We start from the raw sequence: 15,350 nt of genomic DNA on the forward strand, positions 1-15,350 counted from the left end.
AACCGGAGCACCCGGAGGAAACCCACGCACACACGGGGAAGATGTGCAGACTCCGCACAGACAGTGACCCAACACGGAATCGAACCTGGGACCCTGGAGCTGTGAAGCAATTGTGCTATCCACAATGCTACCGTGCTGCCCACAATGCTACCGTGCTGCCCACAATGCTACCGTGCTGCCCACAATAATCTTGGTGCTGTGGGCCAGACAAGAACTGGCCTGAAGGGATTAAAAAAACGGCACTGCTGAGAAAGGTGGATGAGGAGTTGGGGAGCACTGATGTGTTGGAGGAACAGAGAGAAGGAAGTGGGGCTTGTCCTGGCTTTTCCATAAGAACATCACAAGGAGGTGTTGTGGTAGTCTGTATTAGGGGTATTACGGTACCTAGGTTGAGACAGGAAGATCATTGGTGAAGCCTGCCTGCTGGTTCCGCCCAGTAAGGCGGAGTATAAGAGTCTGTGTCTCCCAGCAGCCACATTCTGTACCTGCGCTGCTGGGGGAAACATCTAGTCCAATAAAGCCTTCAATTGTCATCCAATCTCGCTTCTGGAGTTATTGATCAAGCATCAGGTGTATGATTGGTAGGATAGTATCAGCCGCTGGAATTCCTGCCTGTTCCGCCTGTCCACCCTGTCCAGTGCTATGTAATGAAACATGTTCGACCTCTTTGCTAGTTTCTGATCCTGGCAGAAGGGAGGCCCATTTTCTTCTCGTCGTCTACTGCAATTGATTGCAATTGGGAAAGTGACAAACTCAGAATTGGTGTGCAACATTTTTTTAATTGACCTTCAGCTGCTTATGCCATGACGCACAGCTACCTGCTGATGTGGGACACCCAATAACACTGAAAGCAAGGCAGGACTTCCTGCTCAACTTTGGTGCCAGAACCGACCCTAGCTAGTGTAACCTAGGGATTGACCTAATTGGAAATAACATTGGGGAGGGATGTGGAAAATGCTACTGATTTGCTATTATCAAAATTACCTCAGCAACTTATAACTATCCTCCAGCTTTGCAATCTCGGTTTTGCAAAACCTGCCTTGGTAATGTGTCTCGGTCTCCACCTTTTCTTCCCCCCATGTTCACAACTTCAGAGGAACGTTTATGACAGACAACTCCTGTCAAACATTCAGGGACAAGGTTCAGTGTGAGGCATTTATCATTTATCATTTACCAAGACTGTCATGATATTCAAACACACACATCATGATAGACACACCAACAGACAAATCAGAACACACAACACCACAACCAATGACAGAAAGATATAAAAGCACAGACACGACCCCCGGTGGTCAGTATTAGCTGCAGAGGAGAACCAGGACACATCTATTGCCAAACACACTTAGGGAGACAGCACGTGCAGAGTATCCAGAACGAACTGTATTATAAGAGTTATAATAAAATAGAGTTGTACCACATACAACTGTGTTGGCTCATCTGTGCACCAGAGCACCCAACACCACATGGTACAGGAGTGGATCGATACCTGCCGGCATACCTCCGTGTACACAGACAACCAGCAGTGCCCAGGCATGATGTACGAGCTCCCGGTTCCGCAGGCGCTCCAGTGCGACGGCGACCTCCACGAAAACTGGCGGCGATTCCGGCAAAATTTCGAATTGTTCCTGGTGGCAGCTGAACTCAAAGACCTGGATGATAGGGAAAAAATTGAATTTCTCCTCACCGTCGCCGGTGCAAGGGCAAGAGAAATGTTCAGAAGGTTCAGGTTCTTCAGGAGGCAGCAAAGGTACGATTACCAGGCAGTCCTGGGCAAATTCTCCAAGTACTGTGAAGAATACGCAATCCAATGGGCACTTAAAGGTAAGAAAAGCTGCAGTACTCACCTCGTGGCTGGGATCCCGGAGCCCGAAATCCCGGGCCTGAGAAAAGGCTGGGTCGAGGTCGGCGGCCATCTTGCTAAAGGTATAACGCTAGCACAGTTGCGCGAGAAGTGCGCAGAACCGGAAGTTTCGTTTGCGCATGCGCGAGATGCTGCGCATGCGCAGTCAAGAAAACGGCCATCGGTAAAGGAACAGCGATCTGAGCATGCGCAGTCGCTTCCTACGTGCTACATACCGAGCGTCAGGATGTCAGAGGCCCCAGACTGCACCAATTTAAAAGGGAAATGTCCCAAATCCAATTTAAAAGGGAAACGTCCCAAATCAAAAAAACAAAAATCTGTTAAAGCTGTAAAACAACCTTCCCTCACCTGGAATGACAGCACAGTGCCGCAAATTGACCCAGGAGATGAATTTGACCTCCGAAGAACCCTCCGACAAGCAGTTACCTACGCACAAGCCGATGATTCCGACCTTGAATACTTCGATGACGATTTTTACAGGGTTTCCGGACCTCGCGAGCCCAATGATAGCTCCGTGGTCCTATACGACTATGACTCGGACGAACCTTTCGTGTTGCACATTGGCGGCCCCCACATTGAATCCGACGCAGATGCGGATTCATTTTTCGGATTTGAGGATCTTCAATCCAGCAGATATGACGTTCCAACTTATCAGTACCGGATGATGCTGCAGCCTGACATTAACAGACAGGGAGCGGTGCAAGCACACGGAGAGTGCCCTGCTGCCACACAGAGCGTGGTCCACGTCCCGCTCAACGTTCCCGACTCTATGAAAGAAGACATGCAAGACTCCAGAGTGCAGTCCTTGCACGAACAAGAAGTGACTCCAGTGTCACAAGCCTCCACAGAGAGCTCGTGGACAGCCTCCACGATAGAAGCAACGCAAGACTCCAGAGCGCAGTCCTTGCACGAACAAGAAGTGACTCCAGTGTCACAAGCCTCCACAGAGAGCTCGTGGACGGACTCCACGATGGAAGGAACGCAAGACTCCAGAGCGCAGTCCTTGCAGGAACAAGACCATGAGGGTCTAGCAATCTCTCCTGACCAACCAGCGGCAGACGATGCAAGTCTGCCATGCTCACGTGAACAGCAAGAAGGCTATAACAGCCTACCATGCTCCACTACACAGCAGCATGACCATGACGGTCTCTCATGCTACAATGAAGGGCACAGCGCTGAAGACTGTTCAAGCCCAACTGAAGACAAGCCAAAGGAATCGCCTCGTCCAAGCCCGAAGAAAAAAGGTTTATGCGCTGACCTTCAGGATCATTGTAGCCGAACAGAGATTAATAATGCTGCACGGCCACAGAAGGATGCTGAGGATTTGCTAACGAAATTAATTGAATGTTTAACTTGCAAGGAGCAGACTGAGAATTGCCAGTGTTTTAGTACGGATCGAAAAAATGGACAAGACATTGATCCTCAGGTAATGGAAATAACACAACCTGAATCATATCTACAGCAGGGACAAATGTCTCCCTTCAACACAATGCCGCAAAATCCCAACTTCGGAGACCAGCAGTTAGTCAGTAATGACTCTTCAAACCTGGAGGGGAACATTAATTGCATTGAACCTATACACACTCCACTGATTATTGAGCAGAACATTGGAGCAAGAATCCTGAGGACACCGACATCGAGTAGCCAGATAACGAATTTAAAACCCACAGCAGTTTCAAGTGAACCAAGTGTGCTTTCCACTAATGGTGAAGATGCAGATAAGGTCGACCCGATTATCCATTGTACCACACTAACCCCAGTGATTAAGCAGTTATGTATGGGGAGTATAATGTGGGCAATTGAGAACAGTAAAATAGAGACTGTGACCATGCCAGTCCCAGCAAAATCAGACCCAGAGACCATGAAGGCATGTACATTAAACAAAGTTACATATGAGGTACCTGAGAAGAAAAGTGAAACGGAATGTTCTTTGGAAAATGGTACAATGTCGATAGAAACAGTGGATCCTATATTCGAGACCATACATATGGGAGAATTTGGGGGTAATAAACAAGGTTCTGCAATGTCTGGGGGAAGATTTAAAGTTCCAAAGAAGAAAAGCCCAAATGAAGGACAATGGCAAGACAATGACAGTCCACCGACATGGTGTGCACCACCAGATGAAAACTCTGACAATTTACCCAACCCTAGTGAACAGCAAGCTGCTAATGACGATCTATCCACGGGATGTGAGACGAGTGACGACAGCATCCCACTTCCCATGCAAAAGGTGCAAGGTGACAGACCTCGCCTAGTGCGTACCGAGGCACTCGACGATCACGGTGGGACCACTGACGACTGCGGTGGCGGCGCACCGCTTCCACCCTCGATGGCTCGAGCCTCTCCGCTGGTTGGTGCATTCCTGCATGTTCCGACTCCAGAAGTGCAGCTTCAGGGAATCTCGGCTGCCTCCAGTGAACCTGTTGGGACTCCGGACGGGGGGCATCGACGGAAGGCAGACCGGACTCCAGATGGGGAGCAGCCAAGCGCCGACTCTGATTTGCGCACGCCAGACCTTGCTCCGGACGGGCGGTGTCGCGGCCTCGGTGATGGCACGCTCAGGGTGACGGCAGATGCCACGGCGACAGGGAATGGATCGCGTGGCAGTCCCACTGGGTCGGCAGTGGCAACCAGCACTGGCGGTCCAAGATGGACACACCAATTCGCGCCATCGCCAGACGTTGATGCGAGCAACAATTCTCTCTCCAAGGCGACATGCTTCGACGTTTCTCTGCGGAGTCGCCCTTCCGGCACAGCAGGTGGCCGGAACCAGCGTACACGGTCTCGGCCAACTTCCACATCTGGCACAGTCATCGCCTTGCATGATATTAGTGATGGTGCTACTTCGATGGCAACGACCCATCGGCTACAAGATGCCGTCCACCACAAACATAAAAAGAAAACAGACTCCACCTTGTTCCTGGCATGCAGGGCGGATGGATTGGTGCGTAGGCGCAATCAGCGGGCTTTGTGCCGCCTTCCACGCTCGCAACTGAACCGTACGCACACGCCGGATCCTCCACTGGTTCCCAAGGATGACTTCGTGGAGATGCCACGGATCATGCCCCTTCCATCGCCACCAGAACCAAACCACAGCCAGGGCACCACTAACAAAGATGTTGAATGTTATATTTGCACGAATGAAAAAACCAAGCACTGCACGAAGTACAACAAATGGTAAAGTAGAGACTTCGGCAACAGCATCACCTCCAACAGTCCAAGGTGAACCAGTGTGACCCCAAATCTCCACAGCTGAACCGGCTTGGGGACCAGCCCATTCTTGAGGCGGTCACCCATTAGACTGGACTTATAACGCTGTTCATACGTTCAAAAAGTCAAACACTTCTGTATTATAACCTGTTGTTGTTTATTGTTCCAGATATCGTCTGACCGGACCAATGTTCAAGTTTTTTTTTCTCTCGCATCCAAGTTTTGTTATGGTACAACCTTGTTAGTGTGACGCACCCGACATCGCCCCATGTAAATAGTTACGTCATAAACACACGCTGTACACAACACAAACACACACTCTTAGATGCACTCACGACACAATTATATTTATAACCACGTAGGCACTTATCTTTGTAAAAAGGAGGGATGTCATGATATTCAAACACACACATCATGATAGACACACCAACAGACAAATCAGAACACACAACACCACAACCAATGACAGAAAGATATAAAAGCACAGACACGACCCCCGGTGGTCAGTATTAGCTGCAGAGGAGAACCAGGACACATCTATTGCCAAACACACTTAGGGAGACAGCACGTGCAGAGTATCCAGAACGAACTGTATTATAAGAGTTATAATAAAATAGAGTTGTACCACATACAACTGTGTTGGCTCATCTGTGCACCAGAGCACCCAACACCACAAAGACAAGTTGATCAATTGAGTAATGCTTAGTCTATAAGGAAGCATCGTCGGGAATCCACCGGTTGTCGGGATTCACTTTTCCCGCTGGCAACGCACGCCTGCCAATGGGTTTCCCGCCGGCAGTGGTGGCGGGGGCGGGGTGGGGGGGGGGGGCTGTTGCAATGGGAAATTGAATTAAAACCCGTTCACACAGTTCACTCCAACGTTGAGACACAACAATCCCATTCCATCAGACACCCCGTCATCTTTACTCAGGTTCATTGAACGGCAACTTGTTGACAAACCAACAACAAATCCTCTGCTGACTTTAGGAACAAACACAGGAATGAGCTGGTTCCTTCAGTTCTGAAGAAAAGACATATTGGGCTTTAAAAAAATAAAAAATTTAGAGTACCCAATTATTTCTTTTCCAATTGAGGGGCAATTTAGCGTGGCCAATCCACCTAACCTGCAAATCTTTGGGTTGTGGGGGTGAGACCCACGCAGACACGGGGAGAATGTGCAAACTCCACACGGGCAGTGACCCGGGATCGAACCCGGGTCCTCGGTGCCGTGAGGCAGCTGTGCTAACCAATGCGCCACCGTGCCGCCACCGAGGTATATTGGACTTGAAATCAATTCTGTTTCTCTCTCCAGAGATGCTGAGGTTTTCCAGCAGTTTCTGTTTTTAATAATAATAATCGCTTATTGTCACAAGTAGGCTTCAATGGAGTTACTGTGAAAAGCCCCTAGTCGCCACATTCTGGCACCTGTTCGGGGAGGCCGGTACAGGAATTGAACCCACACTGCTGGTCTTGTTCTGCATTGCAAGCCAGCTGTTTAGCCCACTGTGCTAAACCAGCCCCTCGAAGTTACTGTGAAAAGCCCCTAGTCGCCACATTCCGGTGCCTGTTCGGGGAGGTTGGTACGGGAATTGAACCCGTGCTGCTGGCTGTGTTCTGCATTACAAGTCAGCAATTTAGCCCACTGTGCTAAACCAGCCCTGGTAATATACCAGGTGGCAAACTTGTCAACAGCAACAATCTTTTGCAAAAGGAATTCATGCTAAGATTCATTGACGAGTCTTAGAACATTCTGAGTGAAGTGGAGGATGATTAAAGAAGTGGAAGACCACACTCTAAAATAATCATCGCATCCATAGAGTGCAGAAGGAGGCCAATCGGCCCATCAGGTCTGCACCGACCCTCTGAAAGTGCACTCTGCCCTTGTCCACTCCCCAGCTCTATCCCCGTAACCCCGGAGCTTAATCTGCACATCCATGGACACTAAGGGGCAATTTATCATGACCAATCCACCTAACCTGCACATCTTTGGACTGTGGGAGGAAACCAGAGCACCCGGAGGAAACCCACATAGACACGGGGAGAACGTGTCGACTCCACACAGTCACCCGAGGCTGGAATTGAACCCGGATCCTTGGCGCTGTGCTTGTATACTCACCACCTCCATAAGCCTGACAGAGGTAGGGGAACCTCCATACATTCCCCAGTCCCACAGCAAATCCCACACAGCTCAGGATATACTGAAACTTATTGTCCCACTTTGGTCTCCCTTCCTTCAGGACATCATTGGTTTCATCCGAAACGCGAGCATTCTCATTCCTCGCTGCCATCTCATCCAACTGGGATCAGACGGAAAGATATGAATAGTTATCCTGTTCAAGAGCTTTCCCGTCACCTTCTGTTTTTATTTCAATTAATGTGTTATGTATCTCTTAAACCAGCAAGTTACTGGGTAACCTGGCCTTGGGAAATAAAAACGGCAAGTTATATTGAGCAGGGGGGAAGCTGGATAGAGCCAGACCTCACTGAGGGGCAACTCCACTTTCTCGGATGTCCCGACAGGCTGTCAAAAACAGATGAGTCATTTGTTAATCAATAACAAGGTGGCAGAAATTTAAAGAAAGCCAGATCTAATGTGGGGAATATTTCATTGACTCCTTACAGTGTAGAAGGAGACCATTCGGCCCATCGAGTCTGCACCGACCCTTTCCCCGATAGAGAACCCTGCCTGGGCCCAATCCACGCCCCTATCTCCCTAACCCCACCTAACCTTTGGTTAATATTAGCCTGGCTAATCCACCTAACCTGCACATCTTAATAAAGGTGGAAAGTAAGCAGATCTCTGAAGCTGTTTGTAGTTTCCCCTTACAAGCGGATTCCTTCCACAACATAAAATGCACTATTACCAGCAAGGCCCAGTGTCTTTTTCTCTTGAAAAAAATGCCATAAAGCAATTGAGGTACCCTCAATAATGATGCTTAGAGATTAAACTGTAAAGAAGGCTTTATTAGGCTAATAACTATGCTACAGATTTGGACGAGAGCTGACTGCTATACAGACCATGAGGCAGGCCTTTATGTATGGTTCCCAGATGGGCGGAGCCAGAGGCGGAGTCCCCAGGGTTCCAAGCCTGGTCTTAAAGGGGACATCACCTTACATGATGATAAGGCAGTAACCGTTCATCACATTCACCCCCTGTTTAAAAAGGAGTCCGGCGGGGGTGAAGTGCCATCAGAGGTCCATCCGTCTCGGCGGCCGGATCGTCCTCCTCGATCTCCTCAGTTTGGGCAGTGGTGCGGCGGGCACGGACGTCCCGGTTGAGGGCACATCCGGGAGCACAGCGGTCGGAGCTTCAGTCCGGGTCGGGGCAGAGGAACTAGGCAGAGCTGGGGGTAGCGGAGCCGGCGCCGGCGGGGTGTGTAAAGGGGGGGCGCACGGTAGGAGCTCACCAACGGGTGGTAGGGCCGGAAGGGGGTGTGTTGTAGGGGGCGACGGGTCCTGCAGGGGAGCGGCGCGGGAAGGGGCGTCTGTGGTGGAGGATCCAGCGGGCGCCAGATCCCGGAGGGAAACCGTATCTTGCCTGCCGTCGGAGTACTCCACGTAGGCGTAACTAGGGTTGGCGTGGAGCAGTCGGACCTTTTCAACTAGGGGGTCCGTTTTATGGCTCCTCGCGTGCCTCCGGAGAAGAACAGGTCCCGGAGCCGTCAGCCAAGGTGGAAGCGAGACCCCGGAGGTAGACTTCCTGGGGAAGAGAAACAATCGCTCATGAGGGGTCTCATTTGTGGCCGTGCAGAGGAGTGACCTAATGGAGTGTAGGGCATCGGGTAGGACCTCCTGCCAGCGGGTGGTTGGGAGATTTCTCGACCGCAGGGCCAGAAGGACAGCCTTCCACATGGTCGCGTTCTCCCTCTCCACCTGCCCGTTTCCCCGTGGGTTATAGCTGGTCGTTCTGCTCGAGGCGATGCCTTTGCTGAGCAGATACTGACGCAGTTCATCGCTCATGAACGATGTACCCCGGTCGCTGTGGATATAAGCAGGGAAACCGAACAGGGTGAAGATGCTGTGCAGTGCCTTAATCACCGTGACTGAGGTCATGTCGGTGCAGGGAATGGCGAATGGGAAACGGGAGAACTCATCGATCACGGTGAGGAAATAGGCATAACGGTTGGTGGACGGGAGGGGCCCCTTGAAGTCCACGCTCAGTCGCTCAAAGAGGCCCGAGGCCTTCACGAGTCGAACCTTGTCTGGCCGATAGAAGTGCGGTTTGCACTCCGCACAGACCTGGCAGGCCCTGACCATGGCCTTGACCTCCTTGGTTGAGTAAGGTAGGTTGCGGGACTTGATGAAATGGACGAGCCGGGTAACCCCCGGGTGGCAGAGGTCATTGTGGATGGCTTGCAGGCGGTCCTCCTGCGCGTTGGCGCATGTGCCGCGGGACAGGGCATCTGGGGGCTCGTTGAGCTCCCCTGGACGTTACTTGATATCGTACGAGTAGGTGGAGAGTTCGATCCTCCACCTCAAAATTTTATCGTTTTTTATTTTGCCCCGTTGCGTGTTATCGAACATATAGGCGACCGACCATTGGTCGGTGACGAGGGTAAACCTCCTACCGGCGAGGTAGTGTCTCCAGCACCGCACAGCCTCCACAATGGCTTGTGCCTCCTTTTCGACTGCAGAGTGTCGAATCTCGGAGGCGGTGAGGGTTCGGGAGAAGAACGCTACTGGTCTGCCTCCTTGATTGAGGGTAGCAGCCAGGGCGATGTCTGATGCATCGCTCTCTACCTGGAAAGGGATGGTTTCGTCCACCGCGTGCATGGCGGCCTTGATGATGTCGGCCTTGATGCGGTTGAAGGCCAATTGAGCCTCAGCCGAGAGGGGAAAAGTGGTGGTCTTTAGGAGTGGGCGGGCTTTGTCCGCATACTTGGGGACCCACTGGGCGTAATAGGAGAAAAGCCCCAAGCACCGTTTGAGGGCCTTGAGGCTGCGGGGGAGAGGGAGTTCCTTAAGGGGGCGCATGCGGTCGGAGTCGGGACATAGGACCCCGTCTTCCACGACATAGCCGAGGATGGCCAGCCGGGTGGTGTGGAAAACGCATTTCCCTCGTTATAGGTCAGGTTAAGGGCTCAGGCGGTCTGGAGGAACTTTTTGAGGTTAGCGTCATGGTCCTGCTGATCATGGCCGCAGATGGTGACATTGTCCAAGTACGGGTATGTAGCCCGCAAACCGTACTGGTCCACCATTTGGTTCATCGCCCTTTGAAAGACGGAGACCCCATTGTGACACCGAAGGGGACCCTGAGGAAGTGGAAGAGCCGGCCAGCTGCTTCGAAGGCAGCATAGGGGCGGTCTTTTGGTCGGATAGGGAGCTGGTGGTAGGCAGATTTGAGGTCGACCGTGGAAAAGACTCGGTATTGGGCGATCCGATTTACCATTTCCGCGATGCGAGGAAGGGGGTACGCATCAAGCTGCGTGAATCGGTTTATGGTCTGGCTATAATCCACGACCATCCGTTTCTTCTCCCCGGACCGGACTACCACCACTTGCGCTCTCCAAGGGCTGTTGCTAGCCTCGATGACCCCCTCTCCCAGTAAACGCTGGACCTCTGACTTGATAAAAGCCATATCTTGGGCACTGTAGCGCCGGCTCCTGGTGGCGACGGGCTTACAGTCGGAAGTGAGGTTAGCGAATAGCGAGGGGGGTGCGACTTTCAGTGTCGCAAGGCAGCACACCGTGAGGGGGGGCAAGGGTCCGCCGAACTTCAGTGTCAGGCTTCGGTGGCTGCACTGGAAATCCAGTCCGAGCAGCAGGGGGGCACAGAGGTGAGGGAGGATATAAAATTTGAAACGGGTGTATTTGGCACCCTGGATCGAGAAATCCGCAATACAGTACCCCGTGATTTGTACCAAGTGGGACCCAGATGCGAGGTCTATGGTTTGGGATGTGGGATGGGTGCGTAGGGAGCAGCGCCTTACCGTTTCAGGGTGGATAAAGCTCTGCGTGCTCCCGGAGTCGAAGAGGCATGCAGTGTCGTGCCCGTGGACCTGGACCTGCATCATGGAGTTCTGCAGGTGTTTTGGCCGAGTTTGATCGAGAGTGATCGCACCCAGTCGCGGGTAGTCGGAGTCGTAAAATGGCCGCTGCCGTTGGTCGCACGTGTCGGGTCGAGAAGATGGCCGCCGACCAGATGGCCGCTCCCATGATTCGCACGAGGCTGATGACGCGTCAGAAGAGGACGTGTCGGGTCGGTGCGCAGCAGCATTGTGAGGCCTGCGGGCCTGAGAGCCTGATTTTCGGGCCGGCTGTTCGTTGTTTTTCTGGCCCCTGGGTCTGGCCAAGCAGACCCTCGCAACGTGCCCTTTCTTCCCGCAGTCGCTGCAGATCGCGGAGCGGGCTGGGCAGCGTGGGCGTGGGTGCTGGCCCTGCCCGCAGAAGTAGCAAGGTGTGCCCCCATGGTGAGCGGGTCGCCGCGTGGCGCAGGCCTGTAATACGGGCGAGTCTGAGGAAGTCCGGGGGGGGCTGGCAGAGTCCGCGGGGTACGTACCCAAGTTATGTCGGGCCACCTCCAGTGAGGAGGCGAGCGTTAGCGTCTCCTGGAGGTCTTTTGCCCCGTTTTCGAGCAGTCGCTGCCGGATGTAGGTTGAGCGGATGCCGGACACGAAAGAATCTCTGATGTGCAGGTTCATATGGACTTCCCCTGTCACATCCTGATGGTCACAGTCCCTGGCCAGCGCGGTGAGTTTCTCAACAAACTCGTCGAGCGATTCCCCCGAGCGTTGCCGGCAGGTAGAGAGCAGATGCCGGGCGTGCACCTCATTGACGGGTTTGACAAACCGCTTGCGGAGCAACTCAATCGCTTCCTCATAAATCGTCGCCTTTTCGAGTGTGGCGGAGATTCTGTGACTCACCCGGGCGTGGAGTAGACGCAGTTTGCGTGGCCCCAGGATGGGAGTCTCTGCGAAGTCCAGGTAGGCCTCGAAGCACCGCAGCCAGTATTAAAAAATTTCCTTTGCCTCCGGCGTTCGTGCTTCCAGATTGAGCTTCTCTGGTTTTAGGCCTGCGTCCATCCTGAATCTAGTTTCGCCTAATAAATTGAGGTACCCTCAATAATGATGCTTAGAGATTAAACTGTAAAGAAGGCTTTATTAGGCTAATAACTATGCTACAGATTTGGACGAGAGCTGACTGCTATACAGACCATGAGGCAGGCCTTTATGTATGGCTCCCAGATGGGCGGAGCCAGAGGCGGAGTCCCCAGGGTTCCAAGCCTGGTCTTAAAGGGGACATCACCTTACATGATGATAAGGCAGTAACCGTTCATCACAGCAATCTATTCTCATCCACAGTATTTGGGCCTTTCTGAACTTTAGTGCGTTTTGCTGCAATGTAGGTTCACAGGTGTTGACCCTTTTGCGCAGCTGACCAATGAGTGTTATCAGACAGATTTTCTTTCTGAAAGGAGAGGGTGGTTCAGCTACCACTGAAATTTATCTTTACCACAGCTCAGCTCCATTCGTAAGAGCCATTGGATAGTGAACAGAAAACCATGGCTGATTCGTTCCTATGAGAAGTCTTTGACAGGTAGGATCAAGGATGACCCTAAAGCTTTCTACAGATATGTCAGGAATAAACGAATGACTAGGGTAAGAATAGTATTTTTATAAATGACCTGGAGGAGGGCGTAGAAGGGTGGGTGAGTAAATTTGCAGATGACACTAAAGTCAGTGGAGTTGTGGACAGTGCGGAAGGATGTTACAAGTTACAGAGGGACATAGATAAGCTGCAGCGCTGGGCTGAGAGGTGGCAAATGGAGTTTAATGCAGAAAAGTGTGAGGTGATTCATTTTGGAAGGAATAACAGGAAGACAGAGTACTGGGCTAATGGTAAGATTCTTGGCAGTGTGGATGAGCAGAGAGATCTCGGTGTCCATGTACATAGATCCCTGAAAGTTGCCACTCAGGTTGAGAGGGTTGTTAAGAAGGCGTACGGTGTGTTAGCTTTTATTGGTAGAGGGATTGAGTTTCGGAGCCATGAGGTCATGTTGCAGCTGTACAAAACTCTGGTGCGGCTGCATTTAGAGTATTGCGTGCAATTCTGGTCGCCGCATTATAGGAAGGATGTGGAAGCATTGGAAAGGGTGCAGAGGAGATTTACCAGAATGTTGCCTGGTATGGAGGGAAGATCTTATGAGGAAAGGCTGAGGGACTTGAGGCTGTTTTTGTTAGAGAGAAGAGGGTTAAGAGGTGACTTAATTGAGGCATACAAGATGATCAGAGGATTGGATAGGGTGGACAGTGAGAGCCTTTTTCCTCGGATGGTGATTTCTAGCACGAGGGGACATAGCTTTAAATTGAGGGGAGATAGATATAGGACAGAGGTCAGTGGTAGGTTCTTTACTCAGAGAGTCGTAAGGGCGTGGAATGCCCTGCCTGCAACAGGAATGGACTCGCCAACACTAAGGGCATTCAAATGGTCATTGGATAGACATATGGACGATAAGGGAATAGGGTAGATGGGCTTTAGAGTGGTTTCACAGGTCGGCGCAACATGGAGGGCCGAAGGGCCTGTACTGCGCTGTAATGTTCTATGCTCTATGTTCTATTTAGTTCAAGCCAATTGTCACATTTTAAAAAAGATTTGTTCATGGGATGTGAATGTTGCTGACTGGGCCACCTCTAATTGCCCTTGAATTGAGTGGCTTGCTGAGCTATTTCAAAGGGCATTTTAGAGTCAGCCACATTGCTGTGGGTCTGGAGTCACATGTAGGCCACACCAGGTAAGGATGGCAACGGTGAACCAGATGAGTTTTTACGACAATGGCCTTGGAAAGTGTCCAGAGGAGGTTCACAAGAATAATCCCTGGAATGAAGAGCTTGTTGTGTGAGGAACGGTTGAGGACTCTGGGTCTGTACTCGCTGGAGTTCAATTTCATTTGATTTGATTTGATTTATTATTATCACGTGTATTAGTATACAGCGAAAAGTATTGTTTCTTGCATGCTGTATAAACAATGCATACCGTACATAGGGAAGGAAGGAGAGACTGCAGAATATAATGTTACAGTTATAGCAAGGTGTAGAGAAAGGATCAACTTAATACGAGGGGGGACTTCCGGGTGCGGCGATGACCAGCTGAGTCGAAAGTTTCGGCAGCTCCCGGTGAAACGGACTTTTGGGCTCTTGATAGGAGCCCCAACGGCAATTTTGACGGCTAAAAACACTGTGTGGTAAACCAGAAGGGAATCCCCCCTGGATACGGATGAAAAAAGGAGGAGAAAGTGGCCGGATTGCAGTGGATCCTTTAGAACAGCGGCAAGGAAGGCAAGCAAGAACCAAGATGGCGTCGGAAGGTGGCAGTTTAACATGGGGCCCTGAACAACAAGAGTTCTTGAAATGTTGTGTGGAAGAGCTCAAAAAGGAAATGAAGAAAGAGCTGTTGGCCCCGATACTACAGGCGATCGAAGGGCTAAAGGAGGAACAAAAGACCCAGGAGCGGGAGCTTCGGGTCGTGAAGGCAAAGGCAGCCGAGAATGAGGACGACATACAGGGCCTGGTGGTGAAGACGGAGACGCATGAGGCACATCAGAAACGATGTATGGAAAGGTTGGAGGCACTGGAGAACAACGCAAGGAGGAACAACCTGAGGATTCTTGGTCTTCCTGAAGGTGCGGAGGGAGCGGACGTCGGGGCATATGTGAGCACGATGCTGCACTCGTTAATGGGAGCGGAGGCCCCGGCGGGTCCGTTGGAGGTGGAGGGAGCATACCGAGTGATGGCGCGAGGACCGAGAGCAGAAGACATTCCCAGAGCCATAGTGGTGAGATTCCTCCGTTTTAAGGATAGAGAAATGGTCCTTAGATGGGCAAAGAAAACTCGGAGCAGTAAATGGGAGAACGCGGTGATCCGCGTTTATCAAGACTGGAGTGCGGAGGTGGCGAGAAGGAGGGCGAGCTTTAATCGGGCCAAGGCGGTGCTTCATAAAAAGAAGATAAAATTTGGAATGCTGCAACCGGCAAGACTGTGGGTCACATATCGAGGGAGGCACCACTACTTTGAGACGGCGGATGAAGCGTGGACTTTTATTGTGGAAGAAAAATTGGAATGAGCGGGTTATTAAAAAGAACGTTTGAACAAAGTGGTGGGGCGAATGTGGGGGGCGAAGAGGGGGGTTAAAAAGGGGGGAAAGAGGAGTTTTATGTACTAATCCTGCGATGTGGTAACTTCTCTCTCTTCCACAGGTGGTGATGGGGGAGGAGGGGAGGTGGAGGAGATGGGGCATTGGCCATTGGGGGCGGGGCCAAGGGAGAAGCGCGGGCTTGGTTC

At 51.5% G+C, this 15,350-nt stretch overlaps 1 protein-coding gene across 1 annotated transcript in view; it reads right to left on the bottom strand.

Moving 5' to 3' along the window:
* The window catches only part of LOC140425541 (sodium-dependent neutral amino acid transporter B(0)AT3-like), a 57,337-nt gene extending 49,940 nt beyond the window's left edge, over positions 1-7,397 (bottom strand). Inside the window, exon 1 of the mRNA XM_072509949.1 lies at positions 7,191-7,397. Within this exon, the coding sequence (XP_072366050.1) occupies positions 7,191-7,362 (172 nt within the window). The 5' untranslated portion in view covers positions 7,363-7,397. The remainder of the gene's footprint in view (positions 1-7,190) is intronic.
* Positions 7,398-15,350: the final 7,953 nt, after the last annotated feature.

This window comes from Scyliorhinus torazame, chromosome 6, assembly GCF_047496885.1.
Source record: "Scyliorhinus torazame isolate Kashiwa2021f chromosome 6, sScyTor2.1, whole genome shotgun sequence".
Classification (NCBI taxonomy): Eukaryota; Metazoa; Chordata; class Chondrichthyes; order Carcharhiniformes; family Scyliorhinidae; genus Scyliorhinus; species Scyliorhinus torazame.